Genomic DNA, 26,076 nt, shown 5'->3' with positions numbered 1-26,076 from the left:
GAATACTGCTTGGCAACGAGAAAGAATGAAATCTGGCCTTTTGTAGCAACGTGGATGCAACTGGAGGGTATTTTGCTAAGTGAAATAAGCCAGGCAGAGAAAGACAGATACCATATGTTTTCACTCATATGTGGATCTTGAGAAACTTAATAGAAGACCATGCGGGAGGGGGAGGGGGAAAAATAGTTACAAACAGAGAGGGCGGGAGCCAAACCGTAAGTTCTCTTAAGGACTGAGAACAAACTGAGGGTTGATGGAGGGTGGGGGAGAGGGGAAAGGGGGGTGATGGGCAGGGAGGAGGGCACCTGTTGGGATGAGCACTGGGTGTCGTATGGAAACCAATTTGACAATAAATTATATTTAATATAAAAAATTAAAAAAAACTTCCCTAAATTAAACATAAAAAAATATATAAGCATCGTAAAAAAAAATAAATGAATAATCTCGATGATAATGTCAATTCAGGTCTGTTGAGGTCTTATTAGGTACCAGCACCAGGCTAAATATCTTAGTGATCTCATTCAATCCCTGCCTTTGTTCTAGAAGTGAAAAGACAGGGCCTGGGAAGTTACCCTTCAGTCATCCTGTAAATGGTAAAGAGTTCATTGTATGTGGCATGACTCACAAGATCCCCTCTTAACCACGAATTCTTTTTTTCTTTTTTGAGAGAAAGAGAGAGAGAGAGAGAGAGAGAGACAGAGAGAGAGAGGGAGAGAGAATCCCAAGCAGGCTACCAAAGCAGAGCGTGAGGCAGGGCTGGAACTCACAAACCTTGAGATCATGACCTGAGCAGAAATCAAGAGTTGGATGCTTAACTGACTGAGCCACCCCGGTGCCCCTTAACCACTAATTCTTGATTAGAATTAACATTCATAGGGGCGCTTGGGTGGTTCAGTCGGTTAAGCGTCTGACTTCAGCTCAGGTCGTGATCTCACCGTTCGTGGGTTCAAGCCCCACATGGGGCTCTGTGTGGATAGCTCAGAACCTGGAACCTGCTTCGGATTCTGTGTCTCCCCCTCTCTCTCTGCCCTTCCCCTGCTAGAGCGCTCTCTGTCAACAATAAACATTAAAAAAAAAGAATTAACATTCTTATATAACTATATAGTTATTTTATTATTTCAAATGCCTGCCTAACACCTTCACTGGAGATTTCTGAGCAGAGGAAAATAGCATCATAGAATCTTCCAGATGGCAGGGTTTCCTCAGGCTCCAAAATCCAACTTTTGGGGCGCCTGGGTGGCGCAGTCGGTTAAGCGTCCGACTTCAGCCAGGTCACGATCTCGCGGTCCGTGAGTTCGAGCCCCGCGTCAGGCTCTGGGCTGATGGCTCGGAGCCTGGAGCCTGCTTCCGATTCTGTGTCTCCCTCTCTCTCTGCCCCTCCCCCGTTCATGCTCTGTCTCTCTCTGTCCCAAAAATAAATAAACGTTGAAAAAAAAAATTTAAAAAAAAAAAAAACAAAAAAACAAAAACCAAAATCCAACTTTTATTGTAGACAAAAGTAAGGACAGTTGCTCAAGACACCCCCAACCTAGGGAAGCCTGAATGAAGCCTGGGAACGCTTTTCCAGACTTCCAGGTAGTTTTAGTTCCACAATGCAGTTCAAGTCCAAGAGAATCACTGAGATGCTGCTACCTCGAGCTCAGTGTAGAACCAGGCACTGGGGCTAAGAAGACAGCACAGCCCTTCCCTTGAAGGTGCTCATGCTTGTCCGGCTCACAGACCAAGTTCTAGGCTCTGGGGATACAACGAGGAGGGTGAGACCCTGTCCCTGTCGCCATAGAGTTTATACTTAAGAGGGTAGATGTGGATTGAAAACACTATTGGGGTGCCTGGTGGCCCAGTTGGTTAAAGGACTGTTTTTTTTTCTTGAAGTTTATTTATTTTTGGTAGGGGAGGGGGAGAGAAAAAGGGAGAGAGAGAATCCCAAGCAGGCTCCACATTGTCAGCAGGAGGGTGATGCGGGGCTCGATCTCACAAACTGTGAGATCATGACCTGAGCCACGATGGAGAGTTTGATGCTTAGCCTACAGAGCCACCCAGGTGTCCCAAGCGACCAACTCTCGATTTTGGCTGAGGTCGTGATCTCATGGTTCTTGAGATCGAGCCCCGTGTCGGGTTCCAGGCTGACAGCATGGAGCCTGCTTGGGATTTTCTCTCTCTTTCCCTCCCCCTAACTCGTGCTCTTTCTCTGTCTCTCAAAATAAATACATAAACTTAAAAAGAAAACAGTATTGAAAATGGGATGAGAATCTCAGAGAGGTCATGGTATTAAAGGGAAACATGGGAGACTTAAGTCTGGCATGTCAAAAAAGCCTCCTTGAGAAAGCAACGTTTACTGATCTGTAAAAATGGGGGTGACGTCAGAGATGTTGTTTATATGGCAGTGGGAGGAACTGACGAGAAAGTGTGGCTCCTGTCATAGGTGACTTCAACCTCGGTGGATTACTGTTCTCACTGAGCTTTGTTTCCTTGTGTGTGAGACAGTGAAGCCGGACTGGATGAGTGGTTTTTAACCAGGCTCGGAAGGGCACCCTCAGCTCCTCCTGGGGAGTTCGGAGGGCTGGGGGACTGGTTTCTGGCTCCTCCTCCCATGTCCCACGTCACAGGGGGCTCCATTTTGATCTCCTTCCAGATTTCTTTTGGGGAAAGGTCCAGCTGGCCCAGAAGAACACAACACAACACAACACAACACATGCTTGTCTGGATGATTTCATAGGGCTCCTCCAGGTCTAAAAGAATTACTCATTTGGGCCTAATTATTAGTCTTTGTATCTTATTTTTGTGTTGGGAAAATACTTTTTAAAGAGATAGACTAGATTTCTCTGCACAAATTCAAACACGGATGGCAAACAGGAATCATCGATGTTCTTGGCATCATAAAAACAAAATAGGATCCAGGACTGATTTCAACAACAGCAGCAATCTGGTTAATGTTAGATCTTTGGCTATTTCAATGATGTTTCCAAAAAGCTTGGACCACATGATGCCCTCTTAAGGCGCCAAGTCAAGAAACGTAAGATTAACTTCCCCTCGCTTTATGGCACATTGGCTTTGCTTTTGGAGATCGCTGGTGGACCATCTCGCTGTTCTCATTGCCTTTGCCTATAAGCTGGATGTTGGCTTCCTAAGAGGCCTTTCTTCACAGCTATCACTATATCTTTGGGGGATCAATTCAATTTACTGGAAAAAAAAATTCACTAAAGAGACAGAGTATCTGGGATTCAGTAGAAACTGTCCATTTATCGTTTCAGAGGTATCTATCCCATTTGCTTCAGTGTCCATGGGCTTTGTAAAGGACACCTATCCTCCTCTCACTCATTGCTTGTTATTGAGCACATAGTATTTGTCCAGCATGGATTCATTTTTGATATATTTATTGATGCAGGTGTTGGGGAATATAATGCCAGAATAAAAGTTGTTACTCCCATGTAACTTACACTTCAGTGGCAGAAGATAGAAAACAAATAAGCAAAAGTACATGATGACAATGACAGGTGATGACAAAGTGCTTCAAAGAAACGTGACAGAGTGAGGGGGGAAAGCAGGGGCATGGAGACAGCAGGAGCATGAAGGGCTCCCCATGTGTCACGCAAAAGAGATAGGGTATGGGGTGACCTTTTTAAATTTTTTTTTTTTTCAACGTTTATTTATTTTTGGGACAGAGAGAGACAGAGCATGAACGGGGGAGGGGCAGAGAGAGAGGGAGACACAGAATCGGAAACAGGCTCCAGGCTCCGAGCCATCAGCCCAGAACCTGACGCGGGGCTCGAACCCACGGACCGCGAGATCGTGACCTGGCTGAAGTCGGACGCTTAACCGACTGCGCCACCCAGGCGCCCCTGGGGTGACCTTTTTAAAAACAGATCCCAGAAAGCCTCTCTGGTTAGGTGATGAGGAAACAGAGGCCCGAGGAAAGTAAGGAAGCACATCACATGACTATGCGGGCAAGGGTTTCCCGACATAGGAAACAGCAAGTGCAAAGGCCCTGTGGTGAGATGAGCACAAGAGGGAGGTAGAGTGTGAGTGGTGACTGCCCAGAGGGGAGGTAGGGGAGTGCCCAGATCCCCTGCCATCATGTAGGCTGTGGTAAGAGCTTTGTCTTAAACACAGCACCCCTTTTGTGTGCACTGTTCATGTGTCCTGTGTCTTCTTATCATATCACATTTTCTCCGGCATCCCTTAGTCCTCCCCCCCCCCCCCCCCCCCCCGTCACTTCAAAACTTTTGTATAAGGTATCAACGGTAACAGCAGCGGAGATCTTGACCATATCAAATACGCCTATTAGTTAGTAATCGTCTACACAGTCAAGCTTCACTTGTTCGTTGCTTAGATAACTGGATCCCTGTAAACCAGAGGGTGAGAGTGAATTTCAGGGATTCTACAAGCGAGACACCTGCATCAAATCAGCAAAGTGCTGCCTCACACGGTGATGCGGCTTTCCTGATAATTCATAAAATCCAACCAGCTTCGTTTGGGGGGGGGGAGGGTTATTTAATAAAGTGATAACAACTCAAGCATTTGGGATAAGGGAAGAAGGTGAGATGTGGGAGCTGGGTTTCTGGAGTTTGAATATTGATCCTGCTGCTTACTCTGGGCAGCATCGCGGCAGGTGCTCGATAAATATTTATGCAACGAGCCAATGGACCAAGGAGCGGCTGCGCCTCCTCATCTGGAAAAGCGAGAGATGGCTCCTCCCACTTCCCTGGGATTCGTGTGTGGAATGAATGGGGTAATGCGCTTCAAGCACGTGGCTTTTAATGCAAACCCAGTTACAAGCATTATTGTGCGATGGAAAATTAGAGGGGAAAGAGCAGTTGGTTCTCCTTATGAAGTACACAGATCTTCTCCAATGCTAGGAAATATTCTCCAATGCCAGGAAAACTCCCTGTCTCCCAAGAAGACTCGGTTGTTCTCTCCAAGGTCCTTCCCTTCTTGAAATTCAATACAGTGGGTTTCGCGGGGAGGAGGCTGCCGTGCTCGCCATCTGGTGGCCATATGGGTAACTAGCAGCATCTGCCCGGAGAGTGTCCTCATTTGCTCTTAGGTCTGCAACGAGATAGATTTCACTTCCGCTGCAAAACTTACTGTTGCTTCGGAGGTGACGTGGTGAGGGGAGCACAGCACGGCCGCGGAATCTGATGGACCGGCTTTGACTGCTACCTCCGTCATCTATCAGGGAGCAATCGTGGAGAAACGGTCAACGTTGCAGGGTTCTGTGAAATCAGAGCGAAGCATCCTGGGGAAGAATCACAAGACCTGCCTGGGGTGCCTTGGAGCAGCCCGTACCAGCTCACGAGGGCTCGTTGCTACGTTTTCGGGAATTTTGCAATGCAGTTGTTACACACCGCCATTATTACAAAATGAATTATTTAAGGTACGCTTCAGTTGTATCAGAGGCTGCCAAACTGTCTTCCAAGTGGCCGTGCCATTTTGCCTGTTCACCAGCAATATTTGAGAGCTCGTTTGGTTCCACGTCCCCGTCAGCATTTGGTGTTGTCCGTGTTCTGGGTTTGGGCCACGCTTACCGTAGAGTGCATAGTGGGCATCCTTGCTGTTTGCATTTGTATTCCCCCGACGAGGTCTGATGTGCAACATCTTTCCATATGCTTCTTGGCCGTCTGTGTATCTTCTTTGGTGATGTGATGTTGAGGTCTGTGGCCCATTTTTTTTTTTTTTAATCGGACTGTTGGTTTTCTTCTTGTTGAGTTTTCCGAGCTCTTTGTGTATTTTGGACAACAGCCCCTTACCAGGTGGGTCTTTTGCAGATATCTTCTCTCAGTCTGTGACTTGTCTCCTTCTTCTCTGGATACTGTCTTTCCTAGAGCAGAAGTTTGTAATTTTCAAGATGTCCAGCTCATCAGTGATTTCTTTCATGCGTCACGCCTTTGGTGTTGTACCTAGAAAGGCATCACTATACAGGTTTCCTCCTGTGTTATCTTCTAGGAGAGGTTTATGGTTTTGATTTTTCTGTTTACTTATTTTTGAGAGGGAGAGAGAGAGTGAGCACAGGAGTGGGGGAGGTGCAGAGAGCGAGAGGGAGACGGACGATCCAAAACAGGCTCCGGGCTGACAGCAGGGAGCCTGAAACGGGGCTTGAACTCATGGACCTTGAGATCCTGGCCTGAGCTGAAGTTGGACGCTCAACCGACTGAGCCACCCAGGCACCCCTATAGTTTTGATTTTTAATTTAGGTCTCTGATCCTTTTTTGAGTTAATTTTTGTAAAGGGTTTAAGGTCTGTGTCTAGATGCTGGTGATGATGGTGATTTTGCCCGAGGATGTCCAGGTGTTCCAGCACTATTTGTTGGAAAGACCATCTTTGCTTCATCAGATTGTCAGAGATGAGCTGCCTTGTCAGAGATGAGCTGACGATATGTGGACCAGTTTCTGGGCTCTCCATTCTGTTCCATTGATCCATTTGTCTATTCTTTCACTAATGCTGCACTGTCCTGATTCCTGGAGCCTTATAGTACGTCCAGAAGTAGGATGGTGTCAGCCCTCCAAGAATTTTTCTCATACATTTTTTTTTTTTATCAGAGATCTGGTTGTTAGACATTTACCACTGCTCGTGGCACTGCTATTAATTAGCTGAGTGACCTAATACAAATTGTTTGGCCTCTCTGGGCTTTGGTATCGTTATCTGTGACTTAAACGTGGCGGGGGGTGGGGGACAAAGATATGTAGGATCCAAGAATGTGTTTCTTTAAATTTTCTTTTTAATGTTTATTTTTTATTTTTGAGAGAGAGAGAGAGAGACAGAGTGTAAGCAGGGGAGGGGCAGAGAGAAAGAGACACAGAATCCAAAGCAGGCTCCAGGCTCTGAGCTGTCAGCACAGAGCCTGATGCGGGGATCAAACCCACGAACTGTGAGATCATGACCTGAGCTGAAGTCGGACTCCCAACCGACTGAGCCACCCAGGTGTCCCCCAAGAATGTATTTATTTATTTTTAAATTTTTTTAATGTTTATTTATTTTTGAGACCGAGAGACACAGAACATGAACGGGGGAGAGTCAGAGAGAGAGGGAGACACAAAATCTGAAACAGGCTCCAGGCTCTGAGCTGTCAGCACAGAGCCTGATGTGGGGCTCGAACTCCCAGACCACGAGATCGTGACCTGAGCCGAAGTCGGATGCTTAACTGACTGAGCCACCCAGGGGCCCCCCCAAGAATGTGTTTCTTGATGTAAGGGACAATGACACAACAGCGTGGCAACAAACGGTATCTTTGAAATCATTCAGGTTGGGATCTAATCCCTCCTTTGCCACTTACTGAGTGACCTTGGGCAAATTATTCAAATGCTGTGGGCCTCGGGTTCCGTGTCTGTAGAACACAGCTCACGAAGCAGAGTTCTTTGGATGTGGTCAGAATTACCATAATAAAAGTAACCATTCTTTTATTATTAGATAAAATAATGCTTGTTTTTCACTTAGCTGCCATTCGACTTGTGTCAAATAGATACCATTTATCCCCTTTCTCTATGAAATATGATCATGAAGATCAACGCTTCGGAAATAGACCAGGAGTGTAACGTTCTGTCATTAGAGAAATAGGCTCTGGGCAAAACTGGATGAAACCTGGCCTTAGTCACAGTACTTATTATGTCTAGGAGTCTTATGATACATGAGCGTGAACCATTAGGATTGCAAGTCCTGGTGATTAATTATGGAAGAGCCTGAAGAAGCAACTTGTGATCCAAGTGGCTAATGCATATTTGACAAGGCCTGTTTGAGACACCTCTCCAAGTTCGTTGAAAACGTTCAGAAATTAGTTCTAATAGCAAATTGCTGACACCATTCTCTGGGCTGGGCAGGGAGACGTTAAGGTTGGCAAAACCGCCCATACGAGAGGGATGTAACTTCTTTAACAGCTGCTCAAATGAGACCAGAAAGGACAATTTTTAAGAGCATGTGCATCAACAGGCCCTCGAACGTGGGTTTTGACAACTGCATGTTGGGGTTGGTGGTGGATGTGGGATAGAAGCATCTTGCCAAAACAGGCCTGGAGAGAGGTCTTCTCTGCTGACCTGGGGGTCTCAGGGAATGGAGGGAGGGACATCAGACAGGGCATGTGGGGGATTAAGTCTTCAGGGGATGAGGTGGGCAGCGGGGGTGGGTGGGTTTATGTGTATTAACAACACCCATAGATTCACAAAATGCTAGAGACCATTGTGTTCTGCTAATTCTACCGATGGGATATTGAGGCCCAGGGAGGGACTGTCATTTGCTGAGATTTAGAAACAGAGAGAGGGGCACCTGGGTGGCTCAGTCGGTTGGGCGTCCGACTTTGGCTCAGGTCATGATCTCGCGGTTCGTGGGTTTGAGCCCTGCGTCGGGTCTGTGCTGACAGCTCAGAGCCTGGAGCCTGCTTCTGATTCTGTGTCTCCCTCTATCTCTGTCCGTTCCCCGCCTCCCTCATGCTTTGTCTCTCTCTCTCAAAAATAAATAAACATTAAAAAACAAAATTTAGAAGCAGAGAGAGAGAGATGGGGCCAGAAGCAAGCAAGCCAGGACTCTCGACTCGCCTCTCCATAAGCTCCCACCTGGTGGGAGCGTTGCAACTGAGGGTCACAGGCTCCTTTCTGTGCTGACAGCTCTGTGGTCCAGTGACACCTGGCAATGCTGATTTAATGCCCTATAAAAATGAGCTAAATTTTAGACTTAATAAATATTGACTATACATCCACTATGTGCCCAGCACGGTGCTATGTGTGTGATTTAATAAACTTTGATCTCTGTGATTGAGGAGACTAGCCTGTTTTTGTATTCATCTACGATATTTATTTTGTAGGCTAAACACGAGCCTGGATGCAATATGAAATGGTTTTAGCTTAGGGTCAGGAAGACAACCAGGGAGAAAGGCGGAGTCAGAGGGAGCCCAGAACCCTGCGAATCTGTTCGGTGCAGTAGCCCTTTGTGGAGGGTCCACCGCGGGTCAATGCCTGTGCTCTAGATTTTTCCCTGGTTCTCACCTTTCAAACAGACAGATGTCTTATGATGTAGCTGGCATTTCCTCCGTTTTATAGAAATGGGGAAGAACGTGGAGAGGTTAAGTTCCTTGGAGTTTTCTTATTTGGAAAATGATTAGGATGGGAATCCAGGGCTCTGTGTCCCCAGGACCCACATTTAGGCAACCACGTTTCAGCTACTTCTGAGCATCAAAAATCACATTTAATTTGCCCTGAGGTCTCTGTCTCCCTCCTCCATCCAGTGTCCCTTGCTCCCTGGAGACACGATTCTTCCCCCCGGGGCAGAATTAAGTATGCACTCTGTTGAGTTCCCAGAAGACTTAGTGTTGGCTGCGCCAGACTGTTGGGCTCCTCATGGTCTGAGGTCTTATGCTATTCAGTGCCCTGGAACAAGTAATTTTAAACAAAGTGAGCTTCTACTGTGGCAGTTTACACACAGTGTTGTGACACCCTTGTTTTCAATTCCTTTATTTGTGGCTACCTTATATTTCTCTCTCAGAAAACTGTATTTGTTAAAACAAACACTTATCGGGGCGCCTGGGTGGCGCAGTCGGTTAAGCGTCCGACTTCAGCCAGGTCACGATCTCGCGGTCCGTGAGTTCGAGCCCCGCGTCGGGCTCTGGGCTGATGGCTCAGAGCCTGAAGCCTGTTTCCGATTCTGTGTCTCCCTCTCTCTCTGCCCCTCCCACGTTCATGCTCTGTCTCTCTCTGTCCCAAAAATAAAAAAATAAACATTGAAAAAAAAAAAAAAAAAAAACAAAAAAAACAAACACTTATCAGCTGCCCTTCCTTTCCTCCGAACCTTATTATTTTCTGTGTGTGATGGGGAGATAAAACACTTTCCTGTAGTCCCATTACTGAGGGATTTTTATAAGATTTATAACATTTGTAACAAATTTATAATATCAACCGTGAACTGAGCATCGAATCAATCAATGCTTCCGTTGCTTTTGATCCATGGGTTGTGTCTGACATAAATTTAAATCTAAAACGATAGGAGAATAATCTTAAATTTATTTCTGATCCTCTCTCTGGCCTACGGCTTGTTATTTTTGTTAAAAATACGATCTACAGGACGCCAAATTCCATCATTTTGGCCATGGTTTGTGTTGCCGTGTTCTGCCACTAGGGGGCAGTATCGCCCATCAATTCGTGTCCAGCACTAAACCTTGCCTAGTTTGGATGAGTGGGATAAAACCGAACAGGAGGGGGTGTTTGCAGAATGGGGTTTAGAAAGTAGCAAATACAGCAAAATCCTGAAAACATTGCCATAGTTGACAAAACCCTGGGTTCTGGTCTGGACTCTGACCTCTCTGACCTTGACCAAGCCACCTCTCTTGCTAGACTTCCTTATCTAAAATTAGGGTGTTGAGGATTGCTTGGGTGGCTCAGTCGGTTGAGCGTCCTACTCGTGATCTGTGAGTTCGAACCCCGTGTCGGGCGTTGTGCTGACAGCTGGGAGCCTGGAGCCTGCTTCGGATTCCGTGTCTCCCTCTCTCTCTCCCCCTCCCCTGCTCACACTCTGTCTCTCTCTCAAAAATAAATAAACATTAAAAATTCTTTTTTGAAAAATAAAAAAAATGAGGGAGTTGAACCAGATTAACTCTAAACTCATCTCTGATTCTAATTTCGTTGGCCTCTAAATTCCTCTAAAAGCAAACGAGAAGAAAGGTCTTCTGATGGCATTATGTGGAATTCCATTTTGCTTCTTTGCGACCAAGCTCGTGTTTATGGATATACAAGTGCAGTCACCTGTGAATAATTCTCTTTCTTTTCTTGGATAGCTTATTGTATTTCGTTTCAAATTCATTCTTGCATATGGTATGCTTGTCACCTCAAAGAAAATTGGTTTACAGTCTGTGCTTGGCTCACATCTGAGGCAAAGAGAAATTCACTTTAATGTCCTTTATTCTCGGCATTAAGAAGCTAAACCACACTGTATTCGAACATTATAGCCATCCTACTCAGAAAAGAAGATGTTTTCTCCTGGATTCGTGGCGAGTGCTAATGCTTCATCAGAAAAAAAGCTATCCTACTATATACTATAAAAGACTTGCCCCAAAATAAACTTTTACCCATTTTTAGGAATGGAAAAAAAAAAATCCAAGCTTCAGGGAAGATAAGGTCTTGAAATCTGACAGTTTCCAGATAATGTCAGAATACGATTGCAAGAAAAATGACATGAGATGTACATTAACATAAATCTATAACTGCTCAACTTGATGAAAAATATCACCATAAAATTCTGTCATTGCTGAACCACCCGATATGTTTTTTCTGTGACATTTTGTGAGAATGAATAAATTATCTGAGAGTGTGTTTGCATCAAAGATACAGAATTTTGTAACAAACACATAAATCATTCAAGCATTCTCCAGCAAGGTGTCTGATCCTAAAACTGGGGGGCATTCACATTAATTTCATCCCTCTGGGCGTTTTGGGGTATGGTTCCGTAGAGCTCGGTGTGGTAGTGGAGAGCCATCCATTAGGGACGTGAAGGAAATAACTCTACCTGGAGAAGTTTTCCACGGAATCTCCCCCCTTGTCCCTATACGCCTCAAGTCTGGGAGCTCTGCTTTCCCTGACATCTTGTATGCAGTCTACGCGGGGGTCTCCTTTCCAAAATTTGTCCTATTTTTGCAGCCACGGTCCCCGTAAGTCAGCCTACTTTCCCTATAACATTGACAGCACTGACATAACTCTGAAAGTGATGTCCTTATTGTGTTTTCTTAGAAATTAGTTTGCTTTTCTATCGTGGGCAATTAATATCACATAAAGAAGCACGATCCCCTTTTTTGCTTAGACTCCCAGAAAGCTGAGAGGCAAGCCGGTGGTTTAATTTTAATAGAATGCTGTGATGTGTATCTGAGGATACTGAATTTTATCTTTTTTTTCAATTTTGAGAGAGAGAGCGAGAGAGAGACAGAGAGAGAGAGAGTGCTTGAGGGGGGAGGCGCAGAGAGAGAGAGAAAGGGACAGAGGATCTGAAGCCGGCTCTGTGCTGACGACAGAGAGCCTGATGTGGGGCTCGAACCCACGAACCGGGAGATCATGACCTGAGCCAAAGATGGACGCTCAACCAATTGGGCCACCCAGGTGCCTCCTGGATTTTATCTTTATCTTTGCATTATAGACTACCTAGATTTTTCCCTAGGATTTTATTTTTATTAAATTCTTTTTTACTATGCAAGTTTTTGTTAACTACCCCCCAATATCTTTGTGAGCTCAGGCCAAGTATAGATAAATATATGCATGAGTGGTTGCAATAGTGTGATTTAAAAAAAAAAAAAAAAACGTTTGTTTGAGGGGCGCCTGGGTGGCTCAGTCGGTTAAGCGTCCGACTTCAGCTCAGGTCATGATCTCACGGTTCGTGGGTTCGAGCCCCGCATCGGGCTCTGTGCTGACAGCTCAGAGCCTGGAGCCTGCTTCCGATTCTGTGTCTCCCTCTCTCTCTGCCCCTCCCCTGCTCACGCTCTGTCTCTGTCTGTCTCTCAAAAATAAATAAATGTTAAAAAAGAAAAAATAAAAACGTTTGTTTGAGAGAGAGAAAGAGAGTGCATGCACAAGCTCTGGGGAGGGGCAGAGAGAGAGGGAGAGAGAGTGAATCCCAAGCAGGCTCAAAACCGTCGGGTGGAGTCCAATGCGGGACACCATGTCACAAACTATGAGGTCACGACCTGAGCCCAAATCAACCTGAGCCAAAATCAAGAGTCAGACCCTTAACCAACTGAGCCACCATGCACCCCGCAGTATTATATTATCATTAGAAATATGTATTTGGTCCTTGTCCCCAGGATTCTGGCACAGAGCGCATAAATCCCTTGGAATTTCCTAAGTTCTGAGAACTCTAGTAACGTTTCTTTCCTTATGTTAAGGAGGTGACTCTTGGACTGCCCCCGAAGATGGTTCCAGAGGGTAGCCCACCATGTGACTTGAGGGCTGGAACTTTCAGTACCTCCCACACCCACCGCAGGAAGGGGGGAGGAGATTGAGTCTGAGTTCACTCACCAATGCCTAGTGATTGGTCAATCATGCCAATGTCATGAAGCCCCCATAAAAAACCGAAAAGGATGGGGTTCGGAGAACTTTGGGTTGGAGGTAAACCCATGCCAGCACCACATGCCTTCCCACATGTCGTATCCTGTGCAAGTCTTTTATCTGGCTATCGCTGACTCATGTCCCTTTATTACAGACTGTAATCTACTGAGTAAAATGTTGCTCTGAGTTCCATGAGCCTCTCTAGCAAATTAATGCAACTTAAGAAGGGGGGGTCATCGGAACCTCCAGTCTATTGCTGGTCTGTGAGGAACATAGGTGACAACCTGGGCTTGTGACTGGCATCTGAAGTCGGGGTGGTCTTGCAGGCCCGAGCCCCTAACTTGTGGAATCTGATGCTGCCTCTGGGTGGTGGTGCCTCTTGGGTTGAGTCAGAGACCCCACTGGTGCCTGAGCACTGCTTGGTGGCATGGGGACAAATGCTCCCCACAACCCACTTGTCATAATGGAGATTCAAAGCATGTTCATAGGCAAACAGACCTGTTGATGTTTGGAATAATGGCCAAAGAAGGTTCTGCCATCACAGAAGTGAAGTTGGATGTCTCTAGTGAACTGTAACCAAGAAAGGAATTTTGAGGTCCATTTCTTTGCTCTCTCCCCAGGACTCATTTCTCAGTAACGCCTATGAAGGGTCTAGTGCGATGTGGAACGTTTGTATAGCAAATGATTACGGTCTGATCCGGGAGCCCTGTGTGCTCTGGTCCCTTTCTCTGTCAAGAGGTGTGAAAATACTTGGTCCGCACAATTCGCCTGCTGTCTCTAGGGACTGAAATACATCAGTTCAAGGAGAAGAGCTCTGAATCAAGTGCTGTGCACGTTGAAGGTCCTGACGTTTTTAAGGACTAAGGAGGCACTGATGTGGAAGCTCCTATGTTGTGGGAGTGTAGGACCGAAAGGGGTCTGTCAGGCTGTGCGGGATGGAGAGGAGAGAAGGACTAGGGAACAGCTATTGTTTCCCGCCTCCGTTAATGCTACTGAATTGGATGGTCATGAAACTTCTGCCCACTTCACATTTTAAAGAGGAGGGTAGTAAGACCCAGAAAGGTTAGATGACTTACTTAAGGCCACACAGCAAGGGAGTGGCAGAGCCTGTGTTTTTGCTACTTCAGATGCTCCTTTCCCCACGCTTCCTGTTGTGGGTATTTTCTCTGTGCCCATCCACCCACTTCCTTCTCTATCCTGCCCACTTCACCTCCATCCTTGGGGACCAACCAGCATTGATCACATGTCGGCTGCCCTGCCCTCTCTTTCTGGTTGGGTTCAGCCATTGGGAAGTCCCCACAGGAATTCAGGGAGAGGGAGGTTGGGCATGTGTTCCTTTAAATTCCCTCCCACGAGGCTCAGTTGGGCCGGTGGTGTCCCTCAGCTGATGGTCACTGCTCCTCTCAAGGTGGCGTTCTTCTTCTGTTTTTCTGTAACTGTCCTCTCATCCCTCTGGGCCTAAGGATGGTGACAATGCCCCTGCGATTAGCCCCAGTTCCCACATCATCCCTATACCCCACGCACCTCAGTAAATAGTTCCTTTGTAAATAAACTTACTTCAATTATCCTCATTTGGGTGTGCCATCTGTTTCCTGTTGGGACCCTAACTGTTACACCTTCCCATGAAAGAAACTGTGATGTTAATAATATGTTAGAGAATATAGCATCAGACACACAAAAGATGAGTTTGGTACCTCTCAAGTACTGGGAAGTGTAAATCATGCAATTGTCTTCGTTCCCAGTTGGACATTGTGAGAGAAGATAGAGGGAGAAGGAAAATGATGAGAGAAGCTATAATGTGTATGATCCAATTAAATTTCTTTGGCTGTCCTCCATGTGTGCTTCCGGCACTGCTGAAATTGATTATTTCCTTTCAGCTTCCTACCTGTATCTTCATCTCCAAATTGAGTTGCTTTGCCTAAAGCTTTAAAATCTGTTTTCATATGAATTAATCAACGTTTTAAAATTAGATTTCTAGCCTGTGATTTTACTGGGGATATGCTTGGAGAAATAACTTAGTTATATATTTAATGCAACCCATATGTTTCAAGGCAATTCCTTCCTGAGACCGCACAACCACGGAATATGAATTTTCACAATCAATTTCTTCATCAATCAGGTATGGCGGTAAAAAGGCGTCAGGTGGGTGAGGGTCTTTCTGAAATTAGTTATTTCATGAAGGATGGTCCGATAGATCACGTTGTTGAAGCTAGCCTGTGACCACCAGCAAAATGCAAGAGGAGCTTGGGAGCAAAGAAATATGCTTGTGTTTCAAACTTCGTGACTTGACCTTACCTTTAACGTGTTGGCTTCTGGAATCCTTGGAAATTTGTTTGTTCACCTGTAGAAGGCAACATGGCACCATTATCTCTTCAGTTGTGGCTAACATCTAATGTGTTGCCAGATGTGTAGATTCCCATAGGGTCAAGGCATAAGTTCCTGGATTCACCATTCTTAGAGATCACCATATGTATAGGGTAATACATGTAAATACGTGTAAATATGTGTGCCGCTGTGCCTGTGACCAGTGTAGTGGCCTCAGGTGGTATCTGGCCTAAAAATACTTGGGTTTGAGATCCAACCCTGCCTCTTGTTGCCGTGAAGCTGTGGAAAGGTATTAGCCTTATTATGAAAGGGATCAAGCAAGCAGATGTGAGCGTGGCTTTGTGTGGATCCGTACTGGGATTTCACCTTCATCATATGCTGGCTGTGAGGACATGGCAAGTCACTTGACCTTCTGAGCCTCAGTTTCCTCATCTGTGAAATTAAGGTAACAAAAGTACTGATACCTGACGAGGATGGGACGATTACGTGAGACACCCCATGCGATGTGCCCGGAACAGAAGATGGCACCAATAAAAGCTTAATAATTGTTAGCTTTTCAAAGATATTTAAATAGTTGTTATCTTTCATTATTAAAAATTTTAAAGGCTTTGGTGAACCATTAAGGGCTCTACAACTGCTAGACATGAGGGTGAGGAAGGGAAAAATGAAAATATAATTATACCCAGTGTTTTGAATGCCTTGAAGCCCAGGTCAGTAGTGGGGTCTATGATGGTTAACAATATGTGGCAACTTGACAGGGCCACAGGGTGCCCAGACAACTGGTTAAACAGCATTTCCGGGTGTGTCTGTGAAGGTGTTTCCGGATAAGATTACCATTTGAGTTAGCAGACTACGGCAGATCGCCCTGCCCAATGTGGATGCGCATCAGTTAATCAGTTGGGGCCTGGATAGAATAAAAAGGCAGAAGGAAGGAGAATTTTGTCTTTGTACCTGAGTGTTGAGCTGAGATATTGGTCTTCTGCCCTAGACTGATATTTACATCATTGGTTCTCTTGGTTCTCAGGCCTTGAACTCAGACTAGAACTTATACCACTGGCTTTTCTGGAGCTCTGGCTTTCAGAAGGCAGATAATGGGACTGAGCCTCCATAATCACTACTTTATGTCTAGTCTTTGTCTATTATCTATCTATCTATCTATCTATCTATCAATCATCATCATCATCATCTGTCTACTATGTCCTCTGTTTCTAGAGGAACCTGACTAATACAGGGTCTTAGTATTACTTTCTTTTGGCATCAAGTTGAGGTAGCCAAGGTGGATGGGGTGGGGGAAGGCTCATTGAATCCCCTGTTACTTCTTACCCTCTGATATTCAATGTCTACTTTTCCTCCGTGCAACGCTGAACCACAGTATATGCCTGGAAAGTGTGTGGTCCTTCTGCTGGCCAGTGTAGTAAGAGCTGAGTGTCATTTGGATTTTGCTATTGATATGGCCTCCTTCACTCCATCATCCATAAGCTTCCTATTCCTTCAGGGTCACCCTGTGGCGGCTCAGGTGCTGAGTGGGTTTTTCAGCGTTGCACCCTCAGCTTTCTTTCAATCTCCCCTGCATGCCTGCCTTACAGAGGGGGTCTCTCAATACTTTTGCCCACTTGCCATTGCTAGCCAGGTCATGGGTATGGGAGAGGTTCTCTGTTGTCTCTGTCTTAGGTGGCCCTGCGTGCTTCTGGTCTTAGGGATGGGGCTTCCTTAGTATTCCTGCACTTTCTCCTTTTGGTGGCCAAATTAATTTTGTGTCTTTGGACACTTCGATCCACTTTGCGTGAGACGGTTTCTTTGCCTTGCATCTCCCCCAGCAGTGAGTGCCCTCTGATGGAATTAGTATAGGATTCCAGGGCCAGGAATATTTTCTGCCCCTCCCTAGGGGCTACTCCCATTTTCCTATCAGATAAATATGTATTAATGCCTACTATAAACCTGCATCGATGCTAGATTGTGAGGGAAAAAGAGGAATAAAGGTTCTAAAGGACTCATCCATGCACATAGGTCTGAGTTCACAACATATTATAACGTATTATATCACAGGTTTAATTATAACACGGATTTCCCAACTTCAGCACCATTGAGAGTTGGCGCTGGATAATTCCTTGCTGTGGGTAATTCCTATGTAATGTAGGATGCTTAGCAGATCCCTGTTCTCTACCATTAGATGTCAGTAGCATTCCTCCCGTCTGGACAACCTACCTGTCCCTGGACACTGCCGGGTGTTCCCTAGGGGGCAAAATGGTCCCTGATGAGAACCACTGATGACCATGCAATGTGTCACATACTGCTGTGCGTTGCTTCCTCCAGAAGGCTTCTCAAAAGCCTCTAGCTGGGCTAAGTGTTGTGGATTCTTTGAACCACACTCACCTCTGTCTTAGCATTTGACATTACGTTGGGAATGTTGGAACTGCCAGTTTGGGCCACTGCCTCCCCCATTAGATGGTGAGCACTGGTTCATGCATCCCCATTGTTGAACACAGTGCTTGGTACACAGCAAATGCTCAATAAATGGAAGCATGAGCAGCGGCTTAGTGGTTTAAGACAGTGGTAGCTAGGAGCTGGCCTCTGTCAGGATTATGGAAGATCCCTTTCACAGATAGTTAAATCTTAACATAAATGTGCAGAACTAGTAAGAATTAATTCTTGAGAATGAGGCTATAATGAAAAATGTAATCTGCTTCTCATAAAAACGTGATTACTCAAGCATTGATTATAGAAGTAAAATTCCCTCCTTATCTGAACTGAGCCAAGTCTTGACTTAATTTATAAGACAACCCTCCCCCCCCCGCCCCGGTCAAGTGTGCTGATCTCCCGTATCCTTTTCCTCACATGCTTTTGCTTGACTCGATATGTGGAGATGATAGTTCCACTTGCGAAGTGATGTAGCTAAAGGAAGAAATCCGTATTGTAACAGAAAGCTACCGAGATATTATGAAGGAAGTACGCGGTAATAAGAATGGAACCTCAAATTCTGGCATAGTGGGTTTAAAAACTCCCACGAGAATTATCTTACAAATTTTTTCTTCTCATCAAGGCATACTTACATATAAAGGGGAATGTATCAGTGATTTTTGGGGGGAAAGGGAAGCTCAGCTTTTTATGTGAACATTCTCCATTCTTTCATAACCAGACCAGAATCTGTGTCGTCAGCCCTTGGTCCAGTTGCTCTAAAATTCTTACTGTTCTCTGAATGTGCTTTGTGCCTGAAACGTCTTCCTCCCTGTCAAACTGCCCCTTTGCGGCTGCCCCAGTGGCAGATCTTGCTGATAGCAGCAAATATTCACCTGAGAACTTGGAAGACCAGGCTGAAAAAGGGGTTCCATGTGCACAGAAATCCAGCCTGGGTCTCTTTGTTTATGAAACGGCTACTCCTATTTCAAGATTCCCTTCAAAAGATTGAGGATCCATTTGTGCATTCATTTTCCTCCATGTAACCAATATCTCTTGGGATCCTCTTACAAAATGGTACTGTGTCAGATGCTGGGGCCAAAATGTTTCCTGTACCTCAAGGAGCTGGTATCTAGTGACTGACAGCTTCATGCTAGACACTGTGCTCTGTATGGACTATCCTAATAGTGATGAGATTTTATAGCTAAGATAATAAATGCTCCGAGAGGGTAAGAGGCGCAAAGAGCTCATAAAAGTTGGAGCTGATAGAATGGGGCTTAGAATGCTCACCTTGCAAGGGCATTTTAAGGATTAAGTGTCATTCATTCATTCTTGTCTCTGTTCGGGAACACCTTCCTTGACTACCCTTACCCTGCTTTAATTGTTTTTTTTCTTTTTTTCAAAGCACTGTTACTTAACATATTGCCTATTATTTGTTTATTTGTTTATTACCAGTCTCCTCCCACCAGTATGTAAGTTTCATGAGCGCAGGGCTTTGGTTATTTACCAATGCATACCAGAGGTTATCACTGTGTCTGGTCCGTGGCAGACACACAACACATATTTCTTGAATGAATTTGTTGAATGAATGATTAAAATTCAGCTTTGTGCCTGTGTAAGGCAGAAGTGTTCAATATTTCATCCCTCCTCTTGCTCTCTCAAAGTCTACTGGATGTGCTCTGGGTAAATGGCATGGCGTGGTAATATTTGTACTTTCCTTTGCTTATCAATATTAACAGAAGCCCTCAAGTTAAATAGATAGACAGTGTGAACAAATAATGCACAAGGAAGAATGCGCCATAAATATTTAAAAGCATGCTCGCATTCACTAATAAACGTGGCACAAATGAAAAAAGAACAGAACACTGAAGTCCCTTTAAAATATGATTAGTAAAGTAATAGCCAGTTTTGGTGGGAGTCCTGTGAGGTGCACATTCTCATATCGGGCTTTTGGGAGGGTCAGTTGAAACCATTTTTCAGGAAAGAAATTTCATCATGTGTACCAAAGCCTTTAAAATGTTTTCACTCAATGGTTAAGTACAATAATTAAAAATCCCATAATGGGGTATGATATATCTCAAAAGATTATGCTGTTAATACTTGATTATCACATGGGAAATTATTTTATAACCAGAACTTGATAGGAAAAGGAAAAAAGGCAGATATTCTACGCAGGGACTTTCTTGCATGGAATATATCTGCCCAGAGAATACAGACATGAAATCTAGCACGGTGCCATGACTGATTGCCCTGCAACTCCATGGGTGATTCATTCGTATTTTATGCATTTCTGCATTAAGGAAAGAAGCATTAGCAAAAGCATTATTAAAAATGAAATTCTAGGGGCGCCTGGGTGGCTCAGTCGGTTGAGCGACTGACTTCAACTCAGGTCATGATCTCACGGTTGGTGAGTTCGAGCTCCACGTCTGGCTCTGTGCTGACAGCTCGGAGCCTGGAGCCTGCTTTGGATTCTGTGTCTCCCTCTCTCTCTGCCCCTCCCCCACTCATGCTCTATCTCTCTCTGTCTCAGAAATAAACATTAAAAAAATTTTAATAAAAAAATAATAAAAATGAAATTCTATATATGTGTGTAGAGCATTTGTATTTACAGGATTTTTTTTTCATGGATTTCTTGTTTGTGGTTTCCAAACAGACTTTTGAAGTAAAGCACAGTAGGGATTTTTATTCCTGTTTAATGCACGAGGTCACAAAGGGGCTCAGAGACGTTTGACTTACTTCTTACCGCTCACTTACCAGCAGGCAACATCAGGCCTGCAATCTGGGCAAAATGATATATTATTATTAACAAGGTCTGATTTCAAACTCTGCTTCTGGAAAAGGGGACCAGCATCAGGGGACGAGCGATGCCTGTGAAAATTCCTCACCCTGATGCCTCACAGAAAACCTTCCCAGGTGCAAGTTCTCCTCCCTTCTTGGTGCTCATTCTCCAGGACCATGATCTCAGTAGGGGTCTGAGCCGGTTCCCCTGCACCTCACTGAGCCCACTTTGCTCATAACCTCGCAAGATGCCTTGGGAATGAGTGATGGGGACGCCCCTGGCTGCCAGGAATTGCCCTGCCCACGTTTGGTTCATACAGTCAAGCCTTTACTCACTTCTTCCAGCCCCATCCGTGTGTGCCAGTGTTGGCCCTCCATGGGGACGGAGGGCTGGGCGTCCAAGGAAAAGGGAGTGTCCATCATATCCTTGAAATAGCGCGTATCTGTGAAAAGAGAAAAATTCAAAGTCATACCCTACGTAGATTCAGCACATCGCAATGTACAAAATACGTGCGCATCGACAAACGTGTTGAATGCCTACGACCTAGGCATGAGGAAAGAAGTTCTTCCACTGGGTAGATTAGGAGACCGAAGCCTGAGGAGGAGGAGGGTGTGGTCCAAAGCCCAGAGTCTGGACTTGAACACCCTTCACTCTCTCAGCCCCTGGAAACTCCTGCCCTCCCTTCGAGCTCTGTGTTGTGTCATGACCTTCGCAAATCTTCCCGGATCCCACCCACCAACACCCACCCTTCGTTTCTCCTTTCTATATTATACACCTCACCCTTTCATATTTATCTGTTGGTCTTTCTGCATCTGCCTCTAGGCTGTGACCTTCCTGAGAGTGTGGATCATGCTTTGTCTTTGTGTCGCGTGATCCTTCCTAACACGGTAACTGCACCCTGCAGATACGCACTCGGTAATCGCTTGTTGAGTGGATGAAAAAAAGGGGTTTCATCGCTATTTCCAAGGTGGTTCTTTCCAGAGGAGCTTCTGTAGACTCTTTTCCGTGGGCCGGGCCCTCAGAAATCACAAGTACTTCCTCTTTTCCCTTACAGCCCTGCGCTATATCCACGATTCAGAGAGCTTGTGAAGGCCGCCCGGGGTGCCCCAGTTAGAAAGGCGCAAGGGTGGATGGGAAATTATGTCTTCCTTACTCTTAAAAAGCTGAGCTCTGGGGCGCCTGGGTGGCGCAGTCGGTTAAGCGTCCGACTTCAGCCAGGTCACGATCTCGCGGTCCGTGAGTTCGAGCCCCGCGTCGGGCTCTGGGCTGATGGCTCAGAGCCTGGAGCCTGTTTCCGATTCTGTGTCTCCCTCTCTCTCTGCCCCTCCCCCGTTCATGCTCTGTCTCTCTCTGTCCCAAAAATAAATAAACGTTGAACATTAAAAAAAAAAAAAAAAAAAAAAAAAAGCTGAGCTCTGCTGCTAGGTCCTGGTGCTACGTCTACGCTGGCTACCTGCAAAACGAGTCAACCAAGTTCAAAATCCTTCCCTTTCGCCCTGCTGCTCATTATGCAAGCTCTGTGTTAACACTTCCCATGCCGCCCACGGCCCTGCCTGTCCACCCTCTCCCTGCTGTGCTCCTCCATTGTTCCCGGGACTCAAAAAGAGCATCTTGATAATAACAACCGATAGCTATAGAGCTCTGACTCTGTGCCCCTGGTGAGAAATCGAAAGAACCCTTGGAGGGTAAGTTGTGTTACCACGAACACTACTTTCAAGTAGAGAGAATGGTTTCTATAGGCTCGCTCGAGGTCCCACAGTTAGGAAGCCACGGAGGCAGGATTTTCATAGAGTTGTTTCATTCAGAATCGGCTCTAATTACTGTGCCGCGTCGCATCATGGACGTGCATTCTCGGACTTTAGGCCCCAGATGTTACCTGCATATTCAGATTCCTTTATAGGCCTGGCTGGTAAAATTTTTATCGTTCGCCCTGCCTCTACCATACGAAGTTCTGGGTCTTCATAGTCGCCATCTCTGAGGTCTTTTGCTCCCTCCAGGCCCGTTGCAGCAGACTTTCTTTCCTACGCAGGAGGGAACATTTGAGTAAGTCAAGGGAAGGTACGGTCGTGACAAAGGTTGCAGGCTGCGGTGCTAGCGAGGGGAGTGGTACAGATTCTCTGAGCTGGGGGTGAAACATTTCAGAGGCTGGGGTCTGGGGCAGTTAAAGTCTCGGGGTAGGCAGAATCCTGAAGATGTCCTCACATATTCCCATCCTTGGTTATTCAATCAAAGAATCTGGGGGCTGCTGTGAAGGGACACTGAGGGTGCAATTAAGATGTCTAACCAGCTGTCTTTAAAATAGGAAGATTATCCTGAAGCACCTGAGTGGCCCGATGGTAATCACACGAGCCCCTCCAAGCAGAAAAGGGATCTACTTGCAGGTGATATGATCGTGTATGTAGAAAATTCCAAGGAACCCACTAAAAAATTATTAGAGCCAATAAGCAATTCAGCAAGGTGTCAGGATACACGATCAACACACAAGTTTCAGTTGTATTTCTACACAGTAGTAATGAGCTCCGAGTCTGAACACTGGGGATGGCAGGATGGGGTACCCCTTGGCAAGAGATGTAATCGTCCTCAAAGAAATTCTGGAATCTGCACCTGTGTGTTGGGACCTGAATTCAGCACTGTGCCGTGTCTCAGATCGGACACTAATTTCCGTGATCTTTCATACAGTAAGATCCCTCGTTCCACTCAGACTCCAAATGGCTATGACTATGAATAATAGGTCCCGTTATGAGAGATTTTCATGCGTAGCCCCCAGCACAGCCCTCAAATGTGAGAGCCTATATCTTTCTTTTACATATATAGAAACTGGGAATGGTGGCTTCTGAAAGCCACACACAGGTCCTCGGTGCCATTGCTGGGCAGTGCTAGGTCTTTGAGCACATCCACACCGGAACCTGACACCAGGTATTCAAATCGTTCTGAGCCCGAGATGAAGGGCGAAGAATCTGGGGCATTTCTTGTGTCGCCACACCCATGATTCTGCCTTTGAACCAGTTAGCGCCATGGCGAACCGTGGGAGCCTGGGCTCAGATCCCGAGTTTGTTAAGTTCCTTTGTTACCCTGGAGAGAGCCTTTCTTCCCAGCCAATCTCTGCCACACTATGTGACTTGGGCAGCACACTAACTTTCTCTGGACTCCCAATTACTTTGTAGTCAAAGATTAAAGACTTAAAGTTCCTGCTTTATAGTTTAACTATATCTGGCTTTCTTTTCTTTTCCTTTCCTTTCCTTTCTTTTCTTTTCTTCTTTCTTTCTTTCTTTCTTTTTTTCTTTCTCTCTTTCATCTTCCTTTCTTTTTTTCTTTCTTTTGCACATAGTAGATTCTTCATATAGGCTTATTAACTAAGCAGGTACATAAAATAACAGATTTTACCTAGATTTAGGGTGTAATTATTTCTTGAGTATGATTTAAAAATTTTCATTGATACTGTAATTTCTCCAGTGACCGAGACATCTTTGTTAGAGGCCACTTCAAATTTATGTTTGAATGAGATGATTCTCTACACACCCACGAATACAAGTACCCATAGTTATAGAGTGACTTTGGCAACTAGAAGTTAAATGAGACAAAACAGGTAAAACTTTGAGCAAAATGCTGGGTGGTGAGAACTGACTCAATAAACAGTAGCTATAGGGGTGCCTGGGTGGCTCAGTCGACTTTGGCTCAGGTCGTGATCTCACCACTCGTGAGTTTGAGCCCCAGGTCAGGCTCTGTGTTGACAGCTCGGAGCCTAGAGCCTGCTTCGGATTCTATGTCTCCCTCTCTCTCTCTCTCTGCCCCTCCCCTTCTTGTGCTCTGTCTCTCTCTCAAAAATAAACATTAAAAATTAAGAAAAATAAATAGTAGTTATAAATATTTCTGTGACTGCCATATAATAATGGCAATTGAAGAAATTCAGAGATAAAGCAAGGCCACCAGTTCTCCTCTTAAAGCCTCTCTAACATTTGTTGAGGGCTGTATACGTGCTACGCACTTTATGTACTTTGTTTTGTTATATTAGTACAACAATCCAGGGGGTGGTTTTATTATAGTGGATGGACATGGAATTAAAAGCTTGCATTTTATTTATTTATACATATTTTTAAGATTTTTTAAATGTTTACTTATTTTTGAGAGAGAGAGAGAGAGAGAGAGAGCAAACAGGGAAGGAGTGGAGAGAGAAGGAGACACAGAATCCGAAGCAGGCTCCAGGCTCTGAGCTGTCAGCATAGGGCCTGACACGGGGCTTGAACTCACAACCTCAAGATCATGACCTGAGCCGAAGTCGATGGCCAACAGACTGAGCCACTCAGGCACCCCTAGAGGCTTGCGTTTTGAATTCCATCTCTTATTATTCCAGTTCTCTGGTTGCTTACCAGCCCCAGGCCAAGTGTATGACTTCTGCTGTCATTGCTCTATCAAAGCAGTTTGGTAAAAGTAAAGACAATGTCCACGATGGGCCCTATTTTCGGCCAAGCAGCAGTGCCGTGGGGACTCACCAGGCCCTTGTCTGGAAGGCTTTTGGGGCTCTACTTTGAAACTGCTTATTTGATGCGAGGGTGCAGAATGCAATTTAGTAAGTTCGTGTTCTCCCCAGGACGGAGTAAAGAAGGAGGTGAGCTCCCTGAAGACACAGCGTGCTGCCCTTGATTCCCACCCACACACTCCTAGAAGGAGAGTGAGGCTTGAGTCCTGCAAGAACTGAGGACTCGGGCAAGTTATGAAGTTATAACATTCAAGGAGCTCAGGTGCAAGAGACCAGGGACCAGCACAGTGACCTGGGAGCAGGAACAGGATAGAAGTGGAGAGCTTGGTGACCCAAAGGAAAGAGGTGAAGTCACTGAGCTTAGTTCGAGTAGGGCCGTTTGCACGGTTGTATTGATACTGTGCCCCTAGCAACCAGGCATTACAGCTATGAAACCCCGTCTCCTTGGTCTGGTCTCTGGAGGCAAGCAGGGCTTAGACTGGGAATTCTTGGATGGGGAAACCAGGGAGGACTGGTCTGCCCAGGGACAGCATGGACCCAGGATGGAGCCACCCACTTCCAGATCTAAACTGTGGGCTCACTTTATGACCGGGGGGAGGTTTACTTAACCCCCCTGACTCGCATGCTCAATCTGTAAATTGGAGATTTACGAGTAGGCTAAACCTACTTTATTTGATTGTAGTCAGAGATTAATTGGGTAAAAAGTATATAAAGATTCTACTTTGACACCTGCCCATGACAGGAGCTCAGGACATGGTAGATCCCTTTCCTCTAGATGATGTAATGCGTTTCAGTAGAGCGGAGCACCCAGGGCAAAGCAAAGCTGACAGGAGGGGAACCCAAGGGCATGTCACAAGTGACCTGGCTACATGGGGGGGGAGGGGCGCGTGGGGAGGTGGCTGAGATGTTCTCCCTGGGAAGTGAATACAGAAGTGAGTTCTGAACTGAAGCAACCTCTTTAGGGATTTGACCGCTGGACATTTGTTGCAAGGGCATCATTTATATACTGTTATGGCAACCACCAAGACCTCGCAGAGCGCAGTCTCTTTGGGAAATCTTGGACCTGCTGGAAGAATCTGAGACGGGGTCCATCTTTA

General features: G+C 45.6%; 1 protein-coding gene across 1 annotated transcript in view; it reads right to left on the bottom strand.

Moving 5' to 3' along the window:
- CLNK (cytokine dependent hematopoietic cell linker) overlaps window positions 1–23,518 on the bottom strand; it is a 64,195-nt gene extending 40,677 nt beyond the window's left edge. The window contains exons 1-4 of the mRNA XM_043556989.1: window positions 23,486–23,518; window positions 22,379–22,523; window positions 20,838–20,944; window positions 15,300–15,345 (exon numbers count right to left, since the gene is read on the bottom strand). Coding sequence (XP_043412924.1) covers window positions 15,300–15,345; window positions 20,838–20,944; window positions 22,379–22,523; window positions 23,486–23,518 — 331 coding nt within the window. The remainder of the gene's footprint in view (window positions 1–15,299; window positions 15,346–20,837; window positions 20,945–22,378; window positions 22,524–23,485) is intronic.
- Window positions 23,519–26,076: the final 2,558 nt, after the last annotated feature.

Source organism: Prionailurus bengalensis, chromosome B1 (genome assembly GCF_016509475.1).
Source record: "Prionailurus bengalensis isolate Pbe53 chromosome B1, Fcat_Pben_1.1_paternal_pri, whole genome shotgun sequence".
NCBI classification, from domain to species: domain Eukaryota; kingdom Metazoa; phylum Chordata; class Mammalia; order Carnivora; family Felidae; genus Prionailurus; species Prionailurus bengalensis.
This window is presented reverse-complemented; position numbering and strand designations above follow the sequence as displayed.